At 36.0% G+C, this 23,326-nt stretch overlaps 1 protein-coding gene and 2 pseudogenes across 9 annotated transcripts in view; 2 read left to right on the top strand and 1 right to left on the bottom strand.

Moving 5' to 3' along the window:
• FANCC (Fanconi anemia complementation group C) overlaps positions 1–23,326 on the bottom strand; it is a 236,060-nt gene that overhangs the window by 209,190 nt on the left and 3,544 nt on the right. For 5 of the 9 annotated variants that reach the window (XR_003048429.1, XR_003048428.1, XM_015594784.2 and 2 more), the window contains 2 exons: positions 8,548–8,645; positions 2,404–2,571 (listed from right to left, as the gene is read on the bottom strand). The exons of 3 other annotated variants lie outside the window; for them this stretch is intronic. Coding sequence is in view for 4 of the 6 variants with exons in the window: in XM_015594784.2 (XP_015450270.1) it covers positions 2,404–2,571; positions 8,548–8,601 (222 nt within the window). In the remaining 2 variants the exon portion in view is untranslated. Of the gene's footprint in view, positions 1–2,403; positions 2,572–8,547; positions 8,646–23,326 lie in introns of those variants that run through there. One more of the 9 variants, XM_015594786.2, reaches the window with a different exon arrangement.
• On the top strand, positions 11,395–11,513 carry LOC112485419 (annotated as a pseudogene).
• On the top strand, positions 20,883–21,001 carry LOC112485411 (annotated as a pseudogene).

Genomic DNA, 23,326 nt, shown 5'->3' with positions numbered 1-23,326 from the left:
CAATGTTCAAAAATCCATAGCGTTCCTATACTCTAATAATGAAGTGTCAGAAAAAGAAGTGGAAAAATAATTCCTTTTGCAATTGCAAGAAAAAGAATAAAATACCTAGGAATAAATCTAACTAAACATGTGAAGGACCTATATAATGAAAACTATAAGACCCTATTAAAAGAAATTGAAGAAGATAGCAAGAAATGGAAAGATATGTTCTGTTCTTGGGTTGGAACAATCAACATAGTTAAAATGACCATATTACCTAAAGCATTATACAGATTTAATGCAATCCCCATCAAAATCCCATTTTTTTAAAGAACAAAAAGTCATCAGATTTGTATGGAAGCACAAAAGACCCTGAATCATCAAAGCCATCCAGAGAAAAAAGAACAAGGCTGCCTGACTTCAAATTATACTATTAAGTGACAGTAATCAAAATGGCATGGTATTTGCAGAAAAACACATACAAACCAGTGGAACAGAACTGAGACCCAGAAGTAAACTCATGTTTATATGGGCAAATAATTTTGACAAAAAAGCCAAAAACATACAGCGGAGTAAGGAAAGCCTCTTCAATTAATGGTGCTGGGAAAACAACTCAATAGCAACAACAAAAAAAACCAAACAATCCAGTGAAAAAATGGGCAGAGAACCTGAAGAGACACTTCTCCCTAGAGGACATACAAATGGCCAACAAATATATGAAAAGATGCTCAAAATCGCTAACTATTATGGAAATACAAATCAAAACCACAATGAGATACCATCTCACACTTGTTAGAATAGCTATAATCAACAGGACAAGTAATAACAAATGTTGGAGAGGAAGCAAAGAAAAAGGAACCCTCATACACTGCTGGTGGGACTGCAAATTGGTACAGCCACTAGGGAAAACAGTATGGAAGTTCTTCAAAAAACTAAAAATTGATCTACTATATTATCCAGCAATCCTTGTACTGGGTATTTACCCCCAAAACTTTAAAACTCATATGTGAAAATATATTTGCACATATATATTTGTTCATAGTAGCATTATTCACAGTGGCAGAACATGGAAGCAACAGAAGTGTCCTATGATAGATGACTAGATAAAGAAGCTGTGCTACATATATATAATGGAATATTACTCAGCCGTAAGAAGAGAAGAAATACTGCCATTTGCAACGACATGGATGGACCTCGAGATAATCATGCTAAGCGAAACATGCCAGACAGAAAAAGTAGAAAATCAGATGATATTACTTATATGTGGGATATAAACCTGAAAGCAACAAATGAACAGGAGAGAGACTCATGGACAGGACTATGGATTAGCTGTTACCAGAGGGTAGGGAGTGGGGTGAGAGGGGAGGTAAATGGGGTAACGGGATCAAATATGTGGTGACAAAAAGAAATGTAACTCTGGGAGGTGAACACACAGTGTATATATATGCCTTACTGTTAAAGTGTACAGATGAAACACTGGTTTCGTTAACCAATGTCACCATTAAAAAAAAATAATTAATTAAAAATAAAATAAATTAAATTAAAAATATTCTAGGAAACAGAAGACCCAGACAATATCTTTTATTTAATAAAAGTAAATATCCATTCTAAAAGGAGAGAAAGTAGAGGCTAAGTGCTAAAGAGGGCTAGGAGAACTTCTAGGCAGAAATTTGGTGTTAAGATAGAAAATGAAAAAAAATGCAGGTAGATTATACTGAGTTTGCCAAACAAGCACAAGTCATATGTTGGGAAAAGACCAGGCTGGCTTTACAGCTGCAACATATACCAAAATAAAGGACATCAAACATGAACACTGGCATTTACATTCAAGACATTCACAACTGGCCTGGGGCAGGCTAGCTCTTGTCCACAGAATACCTTATGGTATGATATGTCTGAAATGTTTAAAAATTAGAATAGGTTCAAAGACAACTCATGGCTTTAGTGGTTTCAGGAGTGGAAAAATGTCTCATGAGTCTAGTCAATCCTCTTGAATCCTTTCATATTATAAAATTAGTCATTGTCACTGAACTTAAAACATAAACTAAAACTGCAATGTGAGAATTTCCTATAGTACAGGAGACTCAGCAGAACTCTTAATCCAGACTTGGCATAACAAGGAAGGTTTTCAGAAACAGAGATCTATCCCATACTTGGGGGTTTCTCAATTGAATAGTAGGCAGAATGTTCCAGGTGGGGGAAGAGTATGTGCAAAAAGACTGAGGCAAGAGGACCTGTCAGTAGACAAAGCACAGACTACCAAAACATAAGGCAATTGTTTTAGAATCTTGCCCAAATCAGAGATTACTACCTTTTCTAGGTGAAACCTGTATTGACTATTTAATAATGAAGACAAACATTTTAGGGCATGTAAAGATAGAGACCAAAGTATTATTCTACTGGTGCTCTTATATTTTGACTCACCATTTTTATCCCTCCAGTGGTGGCATTCTTTCCTTTCTTCCTTATTTTCTTCCCAAGACTTCTAGGAATCCCATTCTCTAGGAGGACATAATGTCTACACCATACAGCAAACCTCTGTTGGCATATTTGGGCAACTGCTTCAAATGAAGATGTTAACTCTTTTATTATCTGGAGAAAAATGACAGGCTGTGGTAACTGCTAATCACTTCCATTACTTTATTTGAGTTAGGCTCAGTAGACAGGCTCATCTATAGTTTGCAATAAAAACATTAAAACATCAAACATAAGTTCTAGGCCGAGATTTATCAAAGGAATTTGCCAACTATTACAACTATCTTCACTATGTATAATGTATCTTTAGGAAAAGGGGCACACAGCTCTGATAGGGGTTTACTAATGGACAATAGACCACAGTAAAATTTCTTGCTTCTCATAAAAATAGCAAGTGCTATGAATGATAAATGTTAGGGGGATTTCAGGCTATAACAGTAAATTTGACCAAGGCTGTCATCTTGCTCAGGGAAGCAGTAGATAGATTTGAAAGGACCTTATAATATGTGGTAAGGAACAGACTTTTTTCTAAGAGCAAGGGGAAACCACTGGAGAATGTTTATCATGAAAGTAATATAATCAGATTTGTGTTTTAGAAAGACCACACAGAAACAGTGTAGATAATGGACTAGAAGGGGAGACAGGAAGACCATAATGTAAGATGGAAGATCATCTTCTAGTAACCAAGGCCAAATCTAGTAACATGAAGGAACAAAGAAAAGTATCTCGATATGAGAGATACTTAAGAGGTAGAGTACACAATACTTAGTGTTTGACTGAACATGGCAAAAAAAAAAAAAAAGGAATAGGGAGGAATTAGAATGGTGCTCAGGTTGCTGATTAGGGAATTAAGTACATGGTACTACCATCCACTAAAAAAGGAAACAAAGGAGTAAGGAAATACTTAGATGAGTTCAGTTTTGGACATACTGAGTATAAGGTAACAGTATAGCCCTGTTTATCATTAACATAAACAACTCTGGACACTCCAAATTCATCTCCTTCTTAAAGTCTCTCCATTTTTATCTATCATCCATTCACAGTGTATTGGCATTCAAGAGAAAATGTTCAATAAGCAATGGGCTATATGATCATGAAGGCTAGGAGACAGATCTGAGCTAAAGACATAAATATGAGAATCATCAACACAGAGAAAATAATAAAAGCCAAGGAAATGGATGAGAAAACCCAGAGGGGATAAGGGGGAAAAAAAGACTAGGCCACAGACAATAGAGATGTGAGAGCAATGGAAGTTTCAACTGACCTGTGAACATTTAATTGAAGAAACAAGAAGGGGAGGAAGGCTAATCATGACAATAGTTATGCTAAGGGAACAAAGTTTTTTTTACCCAGGGAGAACTCATACAGGTTCTCCTGGGAAAAATTAGCAGACCTGTGGTAGGGAATAGGAGGAGCATCCACCCAGTCTGTTCTTGGCTCTAGCTTCTAGGTTTAGTCTGCCACATTTATAAGAACTACAGTCAACTAAAATTAAAAAATCAGTAAAAATGAACTGGCAAAATCATTGTTGTCCTAGTTTTCTTTCAGTCAGTAGATTCAAAACTGGTACCATCTGTGCAGATAAGCAACGCATGTTACCTAATTTTAAGAATCCTTATATTTCCCCCACTATGCAATCCAAAAGCTCTATCAGGACAGCACACACAGTAATATCAGATGTAGTTTCAAGTGCTATAAAACACACTGATTCTACATTTTGGTTCCAGGCTTTACAAATATTATATGTGGTACTGAGTTAAGATGCTAATTGCAGTCATGTTTTTAAACTAGTTTTTTTCAATTCAAGTGCTGACAAAATATATATATAATTTTAGTCTGACCTTACAGGCACATGCCATTTACCCTATTTTTAATGTGATTCTAATCTTAAGTGTACTCTTGCAAAGCAACAAAAATGTATAGAATTGAGGTCAATTAATAGTTTCTAAAATCTACTGAATTTTTAACTGGACAATATCAAAATCTCTATAATTTGTGATAGTGTAAAAGCAATAATAAAACTTGACGCTTTCCAGTTTCAACCAGGATTTCCCCAAAGATGAAAAACAAGTTATTTTAGGAAATTCTGTCTGATTCAACTGTATATCCTTTTAAGTGCTTCACTAACAATTATTTTATTGCTAGATATAAGGTTACATATAATTAATACACATATTCTGACCACATTTTAGTAAAAAGCTAATTCAATGACGAAATTGTTACCCATATTTGTCTTCTGGGAACAAAACCTTCTTTTCTGAGCCCCAAAACAGAGTCTATCCTTTAGACAATATTTAACTTTTCTTCAAATAGAAGTTACTAACAGTATATAGCCCTGTTTATAACCAATGTAAATGTCTTTGTATACTCTTAACATCTCTTTCTGAAAGTCTTTCCATTTTTACCTATCATCCATGCACAATATGTGTCCTTCATATCACAGTTTTGGTCACATTGTATGGTCAAACAGTATGATCATATTGTTTAACCTTTGCTGTAATATTTTTTTGCACCTTCTACGTGGACTGGCCTCCTTTCTCGCACAACACATTCTATGTCTTTGGAAGTGGGGACTTACCAGTAATCTTTTTGTAAAGCTTTATACACAAAAGCCACCTAATATTAGTGTCCAGCTGATTCTCTGGTCTCCCAAATATGAGGAATCAAAAAAGAATTAGGTTCCTTAATATCTTGTTTTATATTAAACAATAGCAGATAACATATTTACCTCCACCTTTTTACTTCACTCTTCTGTCCCTCTCCAGTGAAAAATGAGATCATTAGATTCAAGCAGAAGGAAAATTTTATTAGCATAAGCCTGATTAAGAAAAAGAAAGAAGTCTGAAGAATTAGAAATAGATGATTAAAAAAATGATCAGAGTAAAATGACTAAAAGGAAAATTTAAGCCAACGATAATAAAAGGGAATAAGATAGATAATAATAATGTCAGATGAGGACTAAGAAAAAGAAGCCTGAAGGAAATAAATTCAAAATCTTGCTTAAGTTGATCACTAAACCGCAGCTCTCAGGACAACCGACAACTTTTAAATCCCAGTCCAGGGACATGTGGTTATCCCACTCTGGTATTTGTTATACCAAATATTACTGCTGACTTGGGGTGCTCCTGCGTCAACTAAGAGGACCACCATCACTTCCTTTCCCTGCCAAGAGAAACATCAGTGACTGAGGGCTGGAGGGAGAACCAGTGGCAAAGATATCACAGTAGCAGGCCAAGGTCTGCAGTCTGGTATTGAGGTTAAAATTAAATGAAATGGAAGAGAAATCAATAGAGGGGAGGATGAGAACAAACACAGCATCAGAGTAGGTTCTTTCTATCTTCAGGGAAAAGCAAACTTCTGGAATTATTTGGTGCTAAGTGCCACCAAATTTAAGACTTGGTTCCTCTCTTGCAATTATTTGTTAGTAATAACACACAAAGAAAAAAATGGACCTAGAGACTAAAATGAAGGGGAATGGTTATGGTGGTATAACATTAACCCTTAAAAAAATGCATTTTCAAAGTAACAGAGCACTTAACTGCACAAAGAATATTCCTGACTGACTTGGAGAGATGTTCATCCTAAATTCTTAAATCAAATGAGAAAGCCTCAGACAAATAAATAGCATGACAACATTTTTGTTAAAATATGTGTATGCGAGCACAGGAAAGTCTTTAAATGATTCCAAAATAAATGCTGATATTATGAGTGATTTTTCCTTTTTTAAAAAACTTATTGGTGTTTTCAATATAATTAAAATTAACAAGTCTTTAAAATAAAAGAAAAAATATCCCCTTCCAGATCCTTCTGTCTTTACACTGAATTAAATGTGTTTGGAATTCACAAAGAACCCCTTTCACATAGAACACAGATTTAGGAGAACTGTTCCCACCCAGTGGGGAGAAGGGGCCAAGCCCAGTTACATTATGTTGGAAAAAACATGAGCTGTGAAGATCAACAGAAAGGTTTGAATTCAGCATCTCTATTCAGTGGTTTGGTGACCTAGAGCAAATTATATAAAATTCAGAGTGCCTCCCCCACTTGACTTCAGGAATGGAATACCTACCTCACAGGATTCTCAAGAACAGCTCCCACACATGACGCCATGGATTGGAGGGGTAGGTACCAGGGAGAACTATGACCCTTCTGACCAATGTTATACTTTTTATTATCTCAAGAAACAATCTTCCAGATAATGTAAGAGTGTTTGCCATTTTCACTGACCTCCCCTCAGCCTGGGATTCCTCAGACCAATCAGTGCTCATAAGATCGGCCTTGTTACTGATTCTTCCTTCTAAAGCATCTGTACCTACCACCTCCAGGAGAGTGCAGAGAAAACATCCAGCACAGTAAAACAGGGAAGCAGGTGTCGGAGAACAAGCCTGTGCTTACTCAAGTTCTTTGCCCTAGAAATATATAAGCAAGCCCAGTAGGGGTAGACATCTTTTCTAAAGGCACATACTGTAAAAGCACGACCAAAGGAATAGCATGATAACCACAGATATTGTTATAGTCACAGCTTGACATAGTACACTTCAGCAGTTTCAATTATAATAGTTATTCTTTTTTTCTTTTAGTGTTGTTTTAAGACCTTTAAGGATGCCCACCAAAAATTTTAGTATTCAAAAGTATGCCTTGAACCTGGAAAAATTCAGAACCACTGAGATAGAAAATAAATAGGACAAGGTGTGAGGCAACTATATAGAAAAGTCCTGCCCATCAAGACTTTCTGCAAATGATGTCAATGTTCTATCCATGTATATGCCACCCAATATTATAGCCACTAGTCACATATGGCTATTGAACACATGAAATGCAGCTAGTGCCCCTAAGGTACTGAATTTTTAATTAATTTTATTTTGATAAATTTAAATTTACATCATCAAATATGGCTATTGACTATGGTATTGAATGACACAGTTCTAGAACCTTGGGTTAAGTACTTGTGTTAACTAAAAAGGTATGTGAGTGAGTTAGCTAATTTTAAAAAGCAAACGGACAAAAAGAGAAACAACCAAAATACCAAAACATCAACAGAAAGTCATGCACCATATCAATATCAATATTCTCTTGTTCCACATAGAGTTCACCTTGATAAAGCTGAGGTCCTAGTCTGATCTCAACCTGTCTTAGTCTGCTCAGGATGCCATAACAAAAAGTCACAACACAAATAAATTTCTCAGTTTTAGAAGCTAGAAAGCCCAAGATCAAGGTTCTGGACTATTCAGTTCCTGGTAAGCTCCTTTTCTTGCGCTCGGAGGTGGTTGCCATCTCTCTGTGTGCTCACATGATCTCTTCTTTGTGCACATGCAGAGAGAGAAAAAAAGATCTCTTCCTCTTCTAATAAGGCCACCAATCCTATCAGATTAGGGCCCCCACCTTTATGACCACATTTAAACTTACCTCTCTAAACTCCCTATCTCCAAATACAGTCACACTGGGCTGTGACAAATGAATTTGCAGGGTGGGCAGGGGACTGATACACAAAATTCAGTATATAGCACAACATTCCTCTCTCTCCCATAACCAGCTTTCTAATCCTGAGTTCCAAAATTCTGTGGACTATATTTCTCATCCTTAATTTATAATCTATTTAGGCCTAGTTTTGTGTCAACTCTCATCATACCCCAAGTTTACACCTGAGTAAGGCTTTAACCCTGCCATCAAACACTTCTGAAATTTACCAAGATTACACTCAGTTTCGGCCCTCAAAAATGGCTCTTAATCTCCTAAAAGGACTGTGTAGAGAAGAGATAATATTACAAGCCCAAACCACTACCGCTCTTAGAAAAGACAGTTTGTAAGGTTGGCCCCTTGGCTAGAGTCTGGGAACTTGGATACTGTTTCACCTCTCTAACTGCTAAGAGGGACTTACTGTGCCTAAATTGTTTGTACAAACAATGTGATTTATGCCGAACATCTGCTTTTGTTCTGAGGGTCTGGAATTTTGGTACCTGCTAAGCAGAGGATGACTACATGACCAGCCCTTAATAAAAACCTAGAGCATTGAATCTCTAATGAACTTCCCTGATGGATGACATTTCACACATGGTGTCACAATTCTGCTGGAGGAATTAAGCGTGTCCGATGTACCTCCACAGGGAAAGGACTCTCTGAAGCTTGTGCTTGGTTTCCTCCAGACTTCATTCTATGAACCTTTTCCTTTGCTGATTTTGCTTTGTATCCTTTTCCTGTAATAAAGCATAACCACAAGGACAACTATATGCTGAACTCTGTGAGTCTTCCAAGTGAATCGTTCACACCCAGGGGTGGTCTTGAAGACCCCCAACACATCAATCAATCTACTTTCTTCACATCATCTAACATCTATCCCTAGTAAAATAACCCTGTATTCCTATATTTTCATCTTCCTAGGTTCCACCCCAACTCATAATTCTCCCAGCCCTGGCCTTATCCAGCCCTGCCTACAATTATCACCACCACTCAGGCTAAGATGACCATCAACCCTCCCTATACATGTTAATGCTTCTATGACTGGGGTATTTACCAAGAGATGGGGAACAGGTTTTTTTAAATATAAAAATGTTTGTTTCCTAAATCTTTTAGTAAAAATAATGTTCCCAGGAACTTCTCCATGCTTAGCCTCATTTTACTTGACCTTTCTGCAAGGGTAGAGCAGCAGCACTTCGTCAACCTGCCTAGAAGGTTCTTCTTCCTCCAAATACCCTTAAGTGTCTCCTTTCATCTCCCTTTCCGTGGACCACTCTACTCACTTCTATAACTTTAGCTTCTGCCTGTGAACTCTAAATCTTTAAATTAAGCCCAATAACCTGTCCTAACTCCTGGAATTTTATCTCTACCTACAGGACAAGCATATCTGGATCCTACCAATCAATCCTTAGACTGATGTTCTTTTTGACACTTTTGTTTAAAAAGTCATCAACATCTGTTTGCTTTACAATTCAACTGAACTATCCATATCAAAGCAATTCAAAGTTATAGAAGACTATTTGACTCTTTTTTCTAAATCTTTTGACATTCCAGCCTACATGTTCCTATTCAATAGTTCATTACTACAGTAGAGATTGGTATAATGCTATGCACAGAGCAACCATCTAAATGTTCATTCAATAAATTAATAACATTATCCGTCTATTAGACCTGCAGCAAACAGAATGGGACACCATGCTAGGAGCACAGCTGCATTTAGAAATGTCACTATTGGTAAACTCACTTCATTAGTTACACATGAATCAGAACTTGCAAAAAAAAAAAAAAAGTTTGGGATGACCAGCTAGCCATTTTAGGGGTAAAATAAAGAGGGATGAAAAGTTTAAACTTTAAAAGTTAAATCATTAAAAAGAAAAAAATGACGGTGTTTTTCACAGGAATTTCCAGATAAAGACAGCTGACCGAACATAGACATATGCTTTCATTCCTTCCTGAAACCTTACTGAAATGAAAATAACGGAATTTAATTTTCATTTTTTAAGACATAAACTTACAAGGATGAGAAGACTAGAAGAGGAGGAAATATCAATAGAATTTTACAAGCTAGAAAGCAGATAGACATGTGGTAACTGATTCAATAGACCAGAGAAAACTGAATCAGAAAGGAACAATGGCAAAGCTAAAACCGCCCATTTTAGCTATCTATCGGTGGACCCCAATAGGATCAGGAAATGTAGATATCTGGGACATCTGGAAAAGGGATGAAGGAGAACCTAAAATTAGGTCAACTGGTTTAAAGTCTAAGAGGCAGTTAGATCCCCAGATATCCATTCTAACTCTCAGCTGCCTGGCCACCAACCTGACAAAGAAGAAACGATTTATTCTCTGGAGGTGATAAAATAGAGGGTCTCTAGACCAGGAGTCAACAGACACAGTTGAGAGCAGGGCTACAGTTCCACAAGTTGGGGGTCTGGGGAAGTAAGGAGTTAAATTAAAATGCGTAAACTGGAATAGTGAATGCTGAATCATCCCCGCCCCCAGAGTTATCGACCCCGCTCAGGCCCCAGAACAATGACAGTCTGCTTTATAGATGACAAGCAATTCTGATAAGTTGAAGCGTAAAGATCTAAAGGTATTGATATGAGAGGGTTCCTCAACACTCAGCCCAATCAGATATTTTTAATGAGAATCTAAAAGTTAGTAAAGTGTCTTCCATGCATTCAGAGCTTTTGTTCAGCTTTTTAGTTCCCTGTTCCAAATATAAGACAACCAAGGACTGATTACCAGACATCTGAGGAAACATCTAACTTAATAGACAGGAAGAAAAACAGACAGATAAAAAGCAATATGGAAATTGTGGGGTGGGATGGAGTGAGAGAGCACCTCAGAAACTTTTCTTAAAACTCTTAACAATATCTTTACAGCACAGAGAAGATAATACTATCTATATTCATAAAACAAAGAGAATGTTAACAAAAAGAACATTCAGAGAATGGTCTTAGAAATTAAAATTATAAAAGCAAAATGAAAAACTCAATAGAAAAGAAAGAATTTAAAGTTGAAAAATGTCTCAAAAGTAAAGCAAAAAGACAATGTGATGGAAAATAGGAGAACGATAAGAAAGTCAGAGGATCAGTCCTGAAGGTCAAACTCCAAATAAAGGAACTCCAAAGAAAATGGATGGAAGGAGATAATCAAGAAAATTTTCTTAGAACTAAAATATAAGAGTTTCCAGACTGGAAGGGCTAACCAAGTGCCCAACACAGTGGATGAAAAGAGATCTACCCAACAGTACATAATCATGAAAATGTAAAAACAATGGAAGCTTGAAGGAAATGACAATGTCTTCACAATTCTGAAGGAAAATTATTTCCAATCTGTAATTCTATACCCAAACTATCAGTCAAATGTGACCAGAAATAATTTACTTCCCATACACCATTTTAAGAAGATATTAGAGCATGTGCTCCACCAAAAGCATGGAGTAAACCAAGAAAGAGAATGTAGTAAACAAAAGATATAATATCGGTCTATGGCCATGCCACCCTGAACGTGCCCGATCTCGTCTGATCTCGGAAGTTAAGCAGGGTCGGACCTGGTTCGTACTTCGATAGGAGACCATCTAGGAATACCAGGTGCTGTAGGGTTTAAAAAATAAAAAGGAATGAAGATACAATATCAGAAAAAGAACAGAATAGATGATAATGAAGGACAATCCTAGGATGGTTGCAAATAAGTTTTGAAACAAGGAACAGGCTATTTATGCCTGCCCAGATTACCCTCTCAAAATATAAAATTTTACATAAATGCCAAGAGTTAAAAAGAAACCTCCACGAACTCTTAATTTAAAAAAAAAAAAAAGGAAAAGGAGGAGGAGGCAAAAGTAACAACAGCAGTCGTTGTATACCCATTTTCTATGCTGACAGAAATATCCCAGATTCTTCTTAATAAGAAATTACCGTATCAGCTACTTGCTTTCTCGGTTACTAACCTTAGGTTACAACATGTTACTTGACAATGGTGGCTTCAATTCTCCTGATCAGAAAAATATTTAATAAAAATTAAAGAACAAATGTAAATGAAAGGGATTCAACTATCTTCTTTTGATAAATGTTGCCTCTTTTTAATCAAGGACTAAGGACAGTTTATCAATAGTCATATTATTGCTCTATTGCCCAATTTAGAGGCTTTCCCAAAAGTCCAGTGAAGAAATTCAGTAAAGGCAAATGAAATTTTAAAATGCAGCCACCAATAAACAAGCAAACAAAAACAAAACCACCACGCTGCCCTCTCACCACACTATTGGGCCTCATTCATTCAAAGAGCTTCCAGTGTACCCTTTAAACTCTTAAATTTGACAAAAATAATACAAGATTTTATAGGAAATCAGAGCACAGAATGTCACTCTAGAAGACACTATATTGCTGAACTGACAACTCACCAGTCATCCCACTAAGTAGAAAATGAGCAGAAAAACAAATTAGAGTGAAGGCTTGTCCCACCTTGGTCTGGCTGAAAGACAAGACCACAAGAAACGTGCTCGGAATCATTTAGAATGAAATTATTTTCTTAAATACAGCTAAAATGTCAAACTAATACAATCCTAAAATATAAAGTTTTTGGGGTCTTTTTTTTTTTAATTGACCAATGCGAATGGATCCCATTAACAGCTAATTTTTGCCCAATTTAATTCTAACAAAATCATTTAAGTCAAAAGACCATAACGAAAGAATAAAATACTTATACTGTATTTTTGCATTCCTACAATTCAAAAGCAACTGGATCAAAATTTTTTAGGCTGTGAATAAACATACCATACTTCAGACTTTTTAAAGTATATTTTATTCTAAAATTAGGAGTGAAAATAAAGCTTAAAAAGAAATAACTTCCCAGTCTTGAATTCAGTGGCATTAATATTTATGACAATCCCACTCATTTCAAAGGCATGTCCCAGAGTGTTTATATTATGAAAAATGAGTCTGGAATGTCATCTTCAGTAAATTTTAAATTGTTTAATCTGAGGTTTTGCTAGATTTGTAACAGCTGCACTTGTGTTTACAACTATAATAAGGTCTTTACAGCATGGCACTCCTTTATACAGTTTTTAGATCTGGTTGGTACAAACATGTTGTACTGATCAATGGAAATGAGTTTGGTATCTCTCCCTAGCTACACGTTTAGTCAGAATAAAGTTTTGTTTTGGATTAACATTGTACAACAAATGCATCATGGACCTTCAAAAGTTTTATGGTATTGGTTACAAAAGGATAAGACAAAAACTTCCATTCACATACAAACATTTGGAAAATGACTCAACTTGTGTTTGTGGAATTCAAATTTTGTTTGGGGAAAAGATATGCGTGTCAAATACACTGTGGATCTAATTTGTTTGCTGGCATTCGTTGAGAATCTTAGGGCAGTTACCAAGCAGAAACTGGTTAGACAGTCTTCAAAAATTACATTTCTTCTAATGCCTCTATTTACATACACAGTAGAAAGATGCAACAACAAAGTCTCCTAAAGACTTGCTTAAGAATGTTTCAATAGGAAGCCTCAACAACCCTTGGATGTGGGGTTGCTGGTGCAATAAAAAGAGCACCAGACAAGAGTTAGTGACAAATCTGCTGAGTTAACAGCTTTGTCACTAACCTCAGTTTTCTTCTCTGTAAACATTTCAAAGAGAAGTTATTGCTGAAGGTGAATGTTTTCTGCTAAATAAGCTGAGTGTAACAAATGCTCAGCTCTTTTAGCAACTGAAAAGGTTATCATGCCATAATAATTGAGATATCATGCCATAATAATTGAGATAAAAGATAATAATTGAGGATATCATGCCGTAATAATTGAGATAAAAGTTGAACAAACAAAAATAACCCAAGAAGTTCTTCAGCAGCTATTCTCTTTTAGGGTAATTTCAGAAGTACCTAATCAAAATTAATTTTTTTTAAAGGGCTCTACTCTATTTTCTTTTTTTTAAAATCTGTCTTACCTTGGCACATATGGTTACTATAAGAACCACATACAATTTGCAAAGTATGAAACACATTTAATAGGGCTGATGACCAAAATAATGTTGGAAATGAACCAAGAAGCCAAAAGAAGTAAAAAATAATCATAACAAATAAAAGTTTTTAAATCCATGCTTTTAAAAATCAATCAAACAAAAGCTGATTTCTAAAGGGTATATGGTATATTATTGTTCAGGAATGATAATAATAATCTCTTTTCTACAAGTATGAAACTTTAACTGGAGAACATAGATTATTATAGTAATTTCCCCAATAAGTATAATAAATTTGTTCTGAACTACCCATTTTTTCCCTATGGGTCAGTTCGACAGCTAAGTGACTGCATTTCAAAATAATTTAAAAGTTAATAATTTACTTTAGACAAAGGTTATAAATTCAAATATCCACAAGGTTAAGTTAAATGAGTAAAGCAATTCGATGGGCTTGAAGCAACTGGAAGACAAAGCACCATCCACAGAAGACAGCTAAAACTTATCTCCAGCCAATTCCTCCCAAAAGAGAAGTCAGATTTAGTGTTGTCAGACTGCCTTTCATCTTTAAAGAAAAAAGAAAAAAAGCCGAAAATATGGATTTTTAAAGGTGAAATTGCTGAGTGTTTAAATGTTAGTAAATGACTCAAAAAATCTTAAAACATCATGCAAACCATATAAAACATTATCTGCAAAGGAGATCTGGTCTCTGCTTTACCATCTCTACCATGTTTGTTTTTTATAGACCTATTTAAAATTTCATTACAAGGTTGAAAAGAACTTTGGCAACTTTTTAATGCTTCAATTCTACTATGATGCATGTTAATGGATTCAATGGGGTTTGTTGTTTTCTTTTTAAAATTATTACCTTAATTTTGTCAAGCAAGAGAAATTATCTAGCCAATGGCAAATGGAAGATACTAAGCAATTCTTTTACCAAATACCCAACAATGCCATGGCACCCCCACTCCTCCCAATCCATCCTGGAAAATAACGTCAGCCACAGCAGGAACCAAGAATACTTTGTATATTGTTATGTCCCCAGCATGTAGCACAGTGTCTGACACATAATAGGTGTGTGTAACAGAGTTTAACAGAGCTCTCCACATCTGAGGCAACTGAGAATTTCCCAGCTCCTTGGTAACTGGCCATATGACTAAGTTTTGGCCAAAGAAATAAGAGCATAAATGATGTACACTATTTCCAGGTCTGGCCCTTAAAATATTCTGTGCAGTCTTCTACCTTCTTTCCTAATACACAAGGCTGGAAGTGTAGGCCTCTGAGTCAGTGCAGCCATAAAATGGAAGGAGCCCAGATCCCAGAGACTACAAGAAATCTGCACCAAGATAACTACACAAAAGAGACATTTTACATACATGTGACTGTGACATCAACAAAAATTAGCATTACATTAAGCCACTGAGATTTACAAGTTTGTTACCACAACAGCATTTACTTAGACTAATACGGTGTTCAATATTTGATAAATGAATGCCTAAATATATAGATGCCTCAGCCAACTAAGAATCTAGGCATCAAAAGTTTGAAGATTCCTGTCCTTCAAAACTGATTGACAAATGCTAAAGCTATGTCCTTGAATCCCATTATGGACACTATGGATTCCAAAACGAATGACAACTGTGGAGAACAACCCCAAAATTACCACGAAGGCAGTCAAAGTTAAATGAGGATATAATCCCTAAGAACGTGGGTGTACCTCAATAGAGGCAGAAAAAGCACATGACAAATGTTAATACCCATTCATGTTTAAAACTATCATCAAAGTAGGAACATAGGGAAATTTCCTTAACCTGATGAAGGATATCTACAAAAAACCTACAGCTAACATTATACTTAATGACGAAAGAAAGAATTACTTGAAAAACTCAATATTGTTAAGCTATCAATTGTCCTAATGTGATCTACAGATTCAATGCAATCCCAATCAAAAATGCAGGAGGGATTTTTTGGAGCTGTGGACAAATTGATTCTAAAATGTGTATGTAAATAACCTACGATAGCCAAAAAACTTTGAAAAGAGCAAAGCTGAAGAACTGACACTACTTGATTCCAAGACTTATTCAAAGGCTAAATGAAGCATATATATATCTCAATGGAACTGAAAAAAAAGAGTTCAGAAATAGAGCCACACCTACATTGTATGTTTTTTGACAAAGTTCCAAGGCAATTCAATTGGGAAAGAACAATCTTTTCAAGAAATATTGCTAGAACAACTGGAAAGCTATTAAAAAAAAAAAAAAAAAGAACCTGAATCATTTCTTCATACAAGACATAAAAATGAACTCAAAATGAATCACAGACATAAAATATAAGAGCTAAACTATAAATTTTCAAAGAAAACAATGGAGAAAATCTTAGCAACCTTGGGTTAGGCAAAGATTTCTTAATTAGAATATAAAAGGCATCAACTTTAAAGTAAAATAATCCATAAATTGGACTTTATCAAAATTAATACTCCTTGTTCTTCAAAAGATACTGTTAGGAAAATGAAAAGGGAAGCCACAGTCTGGGAAGAAACATTTGCAAATTATGTACCTGACAAAGGACTTGATTAGAGAAACTCAATTTAAAACTACTATATCATATAGAATGGCTAAAATTAAAATGACTAACCATACCAAGTATTGGTGAGGATGTGAAGCAACTGGAAATCCTCAAAAACTACTGGTGGGAATATAAAATAGTATAACCACTTTCAAAAAGTTTAGCATTTCTTAAAAAGTTAAACTTTCACCTACCCTACAATCTAGCCCTTCCAATCCAAGATTTTTACCCAAGAGAAATGAAAGCGTATATCCATACAAAGACTTGTACATAAATATTCATAAGTTTTATTTGTATAGACAAAAACTAGAAACTATCCTAATGTCTTTCAAAAAGTGAATGATAAACTATGCTGTATCCAAACAATAAAAAACTACCTGCAATAACATGGACAACTCTCAAAACAACTGTGCTAAGTTAAAAAGAAATAAAAGGAGTAAATTCAGTCTGATTCCACTGCATAAAATTTTAGAAAATTGCAAATTAATTTATGACAGAAAGATTAGTGATTGCTTGGGATGGGGGGGGCAGGGTGGAATGGAATAGGAGGGAGGATGGCAAAGGGGCATTAAGAAATTGGAGGAGATGATATATGTATTCATTACCTTAACTGTGGTGATAGTTTCAAGGGTGTATTCATATATTAAAGGGCACAAGTGAATATGTTTTGACATACGTGTAGCTCACTGTATATCAACAATACCTCAATTAAAATGTGTTTTTTTTTTTTTTTTTTGAATAGCCATTGTGGCCACAAAATAATGTAACCAAAGGTGGTTCATATCAAATATAAGAATATTTTATAAGACTTGGCCCATTTTCACCATTTTGTCTGAAGAACAGATAATTCTTTAAAAACTCAAATTATTTTAAAATTAAACAAATTAGACTTAAAGTCTTTTAAAAGGACTTAATACAGTGTTAGGCATATATTAGATGTGTACAGAACACTAAACAGAGATATTAGAAACTTTCATAAAATGAAATAAATTTCTAGCTTTTTATATCACCAAAGAACATCACTATCAAAATTCAAGATATTTTCCACTGCACTTAACTTATAATCACTAAATTTTAAAATAAAATCAATCTTATTACAGTACTCCATATAAAAACATTTGTTTTTTATTGCTAAAAAACGGATTAGTTTTAAAAAATACCAATACATCAAAATACTTATCAGCCAGCAAAACTTTCATTAGCTTTACCAATCTTTTTAGTGTAATGACTAAGAAATCTAATGGTGCTGGTCGGAATCAGAAACAGGATATTCTGGGTGCCAAATACTGCTGAAAATTCTAGTTGATAAATGTCATGCTTTTACACCACTAATGCAGGGTTACTCACTTTCAAGGCCTATGATTTCAGACACAGAGTAAACAGCTTCAAATAAAAGCAGAAATTAGATCTCATTTGAAATTGGAAATGTCCAAATATACATTCTAACAGCCTTTTATTACAAACTCTGATCTGCGGGGATAGGCTATGGAATCATCATAATCCATATTGGACAAGGTCATGTTCGGGTACCTCAAGTTCAGAAAGCTAGAGCTAAGCAGTAAATGTCTCTGCCACACCAATCAAATCTGGCTAAACAATAAAGAAATATATTGGTTAAAATCTGGCTGGTCCAGAGATAGGGAAGACTTCATAGTTAATCCATCTCTCTATTCTGCTCCCCTCGTAATAGCAAAATAGCTCAGTCATTACAGGAGTTACATTACACACCATACTACCCAAAAGAAGACTATACACTTCCATTCCAGCATCCCAAGTAAAACTACATGTGTATTCAGACTGGACTTGCTTAAGCTTACACCGATCCCTAACCAATGACTATGACCATGCAAACTTTACTGCCTATTTTAAAGCAGGTTGTTTAAGCCAATCGGAGTCAACACCAGTGTTCCCTAAAGTCTACATAATGGTGACTACTAAAAGAAAATCTGGACACTGTTGGGAAGAAGGAAAGGACGCTGAGTTGGCACCTCCCAAAGGTCAAAAATCCTGAAGAAGCTGGCCAAGAGTTGTAAAATTAAGGCACACGCACATAAGACAACAGTACGAATTAGAGTGTAAAAGGACAGAGGAAAAGTCATTATTCATAACCAGAAATGACCATCAAGGAAGCAGGCGTTGATAAGGAAATCTATGACAATAGCACACAAATGTATAATCAGAATCAGAGAGATAGGTTTAAGCTTAAGTACAAGAAAAACTGATAATGTGGTTGCTTTAAATAAAAAACAACAACAAAAAGGAACCAGCCCAAGGAGGATGTTGGAAGTCACTAAGGTAAATAGCACCTCCAAATTCCTATAACAGAAGCAAAACAGTTTAGCAATTAGGCACCTACAAACCTGACCAGATAAGGAATCACGGAGCCAAATTCATATTCTTAAATAAGGCCTGCCCTGAATCTCTCTCAATCTCTCTCTCAATCTCTCTCTCAATCTCTCTAAACTGACAGTGAGGGACAAAGAAATACATCAACTCTCCTTTAAAATCTAGAGTTAGAAAAATTCAGTATTTTTCTTGAGATGGCTGTGAAAAAAAATGGCACTGTCTACAAGAGTCAGGTTTAAAGTTCTGGGGAGGAGAGAGGAGCTCTGAGGAAAGATCAGTTACAAAAACGTTCAAAATAGAGGGTCCAGATGATGTAAGGAACCAGAAGTAGGTTAACAGGGGAACTACTGGTCCCATTTGAGTACAGTAGGTCTGACCCCCAGGAAAAAGAGAGAATAAGACTAGGGCTTCACCCAGGTTGATAGGTGACAAATCATCATTCTCTCTCCATCCTCTCTCTCTCTCTCTCTCTCTCTCTCTCTGTCTTATTGGTAGTCACCAGAAGCCAGACTTAAATCTCAGATTCCACTAAAATATATTAATTTTACATAAAATGTTTTTATATCATATAAATTCTTTATTATAAAATCAGCATTGGGCCTGTAGAGGAAAATGGGGAAAAAAAAGTCCAAGAAATCTGAAAAATAAAAACCATCCATGGAGTATGGGGTAAAAGGTAATATGAAGTATCATCAGACAGATGTAAAGTCAGGTCATCTGGGGGTCCTGCCCACTGGGTATCATAACACTGACTCCAGCCCAATTCCTTTCCCCTTCCCCCTCTCTCCTACTCCTTAACTTCCCAAGGGACCTGTACTGTTACTAATTTTCAACAGCCTGGGAAGGAATAAAGGAAATATAAAGCACAATTCATCACTACACAAACGCCTGACACGTTCTTACCAAAACCTACCTTTTGTCATATAAAAGTAAAACTCTAGGTTTTACTTTCACAATTCAAGAAAATAAACAAGCTAAATACTCCTTTCACTCGCTATTTCTTGGGGAAGTTGGAAGCAAAGATGATGGATCAGTCTGGATCCAATCATGAGAGAGAAACCACAGTAATTTAAATAGGGAAAAATCAAATATAAATAATACTCACTATAACAAGGGATTGGAGTAACAAGAGATTATCTAGTCAGAAATAAAGAGAAATAGACTACAGGAATTGCAGATATAAGGAATACCAACCACTCCTAAGGTGGAGATACAGTGCCCAAAGAAGAGCACACCATTTTCCACCCCAGTTGAGGACTAGACCTTGTTGAGAGGGAAGGCCATGGGTCACTGAATGGCAGTGAAATCTCTATGGGTTGCTGTGCCAGTAGAACTTGCTAGAAAACCTTTTACGATTTGCCAGTAACCCACCCTGAAGGATGCCATGAAAAGCTGTTCATGAGGAGGTGTCTCACCAAGAGACACTCAGTTACAAAATCACTGGTAGGGAATAATGGGGTAAGCTACTGACAGCTGGATGCTGCAGGCCACAGTGCTATAAGGACAAGCATTAGAAGAGCCACATGCCCAGGAACCCAGTCCTGGAGGAGTCCTATACACCAAGGGGCCTAGTGTGGGAGAACCACTCAAGCTACAGAAGCTAGGAAGTAGGGAAGCCATGTGGGCTGCAAGAGCTAGAGGTACTTGTCTTGACATAATATATAAAATATCACATTGGCCTACTACATGGACATTATGTTGATCGGACACGATGAGCAGAAAGTAGCAAGTACTTTAGCTGGTCTTTGTCACATATTCTTTTTTCCCAAAAAACATCTAAAAATTTTTTTAAGTATTCTTACCTCACAGGTCATATGAAAACAGGCAGCAGGCCAGATTTGGGCCACAGGCCACAGTTTGCTGATTCCTGGTCTGGTATATGTTGAGATAACCTCTATAAGATTAAATGTAAGTTGCTCCTTGCACCACCTACCATGCAAAGAGATACAACGCTGGGATAGAACTTTTTGAATTTTGGAGGCAACATATACCACATGTGAATGTGGCATTTTGACTCATCTATAGTCATGTGTAAAGCTGCCTCTTTTGAGTGGGATCAGCGCAAGAGAAGACTTTATAGTTCAAATCCTTCAAGAGTAAAGGTTCCATCTACGGCCATGCCACCCTGAACAAGCCCGATCCCGTCCAATCTCGGAAGCTAAGCAAGGTCAGGTCTGGTTAGTACTTGGATGGAAGACCACCTAGGAAGACTAGGTGCTGGAAGGCATAAAAAATAAGGGACTGGAAGCTGACAAGGTCCTTGCAATCTGTGAGATCAATCAAGGGTGGCCTCGCCTAAAAAGAATAAATAAATAAATAAAAAATAAAAAAAGAATAAAGGTTCCATCATTCACCAGGTAAAAAGCCCCAACCACTTAAGGCTCTAGCTAAAGACAAAGGAAATATGGATCAGGTAGTACAAAGAAGCCATAGATATCAATTATGGCCTTATGGCCAACTACAGAAAAAAGGACCGTAGCTTATGGCCGAGATTATGGCTGATCTTAAAAAGTAATATAGTCAGCAACGAATATAATTATTCTTGGAATTGTGCATCTGCTTATTTTTTTAAAAACTTGTTTATTTTTAAGAAGGATAGCTCTATCTTGTTAGGTAGCCAAAGTTAAAAAAAGAAATCACAAAGAAAATTAGAAACCATCTTGAACTGAATAAAAACAAAAACATGACATATCAAAATTTGTAGGATGCTGCTTAAGCAATGCTTAAAGAGAAATCTGTAACTGTGAACAGTTGCATTATAAAATAATAAAGGTCTCAAATCAGTAACACAAGTTTCTACCTTAAGAAACTATAAAAAGAGCAAACTAAACACAAAGCAAGCAGAAAGATATAATAAAGATTAGAATGGAAATCAATGAAATAGAAAACAGAAAAACAATAAATAAAATCAATGAAATAAAGAGTTGGTTGTTAATTTGTAATTTAAAATTTTCCCAAAAAGAAAAATCCAGGAACACATAACTTCATCAGTGAATTCTACCAAATATTAAAAGAATAATACTAGTCCTTCAAAAACTCAGAAAATATAAGGAACGCTTCTCAACTCAATCTAAGATGCCAATATTATCATAAAACCAAAGCCAGACAAAGAATTAGGCAGGAAAATTAATTAAGGGGAGTTTCTAAGTTTGCCTGTAAAGGCACTAAGGTAATAGCTGACCTGGAAATGTCCCAACACCTTCAGGTCTTAGGGAGAATCCCCTGCCACATCACTAGAGAAATTTTAGAAAAAGGCCTCATCCTTTTAGAGAATTAGGTCCACCCCCTTCAGCCAGAAGAAAAAGTACAGGTTAAAAGACTGGAAGAAGAAGCCGCTGTAACCAAGTTATACAGGTAATCCTATGCTGTAAAAGACTAAAACCAAGAAAAAGTACTATAAATTTTCATCCAGTGTATTACCCTAAATTAAAGCAACCTAGAGTCAGGAACTGAAAATATTGTGTGAAATGTCTGCTAAAATGTGTTTCATAATTTGGTTTCGCTAAAGTGTTCATTAGCCTAACATAATAGGTGTTATTAGACCATAAAATTGTCAAATTTACAAAGGATTTTGGCCCAATATGACAGATTCTATGAGTATTACAATTATGTTATACTAATTTAATAGCATTCCCTCTGTTTTGCCTAGTTTGTCAGTATGATTAAGCATAAAGACCAGCCATCTGGACTGTCCAGATATTCATCACAGTCAACTCCTACAGAAATCCTTTCGTAGATGGCGCAGACAGATTTCATCAGCTCCTATAAAGACAACATGCCCTGCTCCAGCCACAAACCGGAAGCTGGCTGGTCTATGCACAGCCAAAGCTTGAGGAATTTTATCGTGAAACTCCTTAGAATTGGACACTGCAGAAAGAGGGAAATTAGAGCAGAAAACTGTAAGTTGTGCATCCATGTCAATAAAGGGGGGGGGGAGTCAAAGAATTTTCCATAGTCACTATGAATGTGAGAGAACTCAAAAAGGGACCTGTATCTACAACTAGACTCAATATTCAGTATGTAATCCAGGAGGTAATCAGCTTTATGTATGTTAACCGCTAACACTATTGTACAGTCTTCCTGTTACTCAGGGAAAAGAAATTCTGAGCAAGCAGTTTTAGAGATCACTACTAACGAAACTAGGAGAGCCCTGACCCTCCTTGCACATCAACAACTCAGATGAGAAATGCCACCTACCAAAATAAATTGGCACTAGATTATCTGTTAACAGCAGAAAAAGGCATGCATAGGAAATTCAATCTAACTATTGTATACAGATAGATAACCAGGGCCAGGACAATGTGGAACAAATAACACACTGGCACATGTACCTGTGCAAATATGGCATGGATAAGACCCTGATAACTTCTTTAAAGGTTAGTTCTCTACTTTCAGAGGTGATTCACTAGCTTGGAGGTAACAAAGGTATATCTTCCGCAGCCATGCTGGACGTGGCAGGATTTACCACTTGCTGGATACAGCAAGTGGCATCCAAACAAGAAGATGTAAATAAGGTAAGGAGACGCCTACAGGAAGAGCATAAAAAAAAGA

The sequence above is a fragment of the Pteropus alecto genome, unplaced genomic scaffold (assembly GCF_000325575.1).
Source record: "Pteropus alecto unplaced genomic scaffold, ASM32557v1 scaffold138, whole genome shotgun sequence".
In the NCBI taxonomy this organism is placed as follows: domain Eukaryota; kingdom Metazoa; phylum Chordata; class Mammalia; order Chiroptera; family Pteropodidae; genus Pteropus; species Pteropus alecto.
This window is presented reverse-complemented; position numbering and strand designations above follow the sequence as displayed.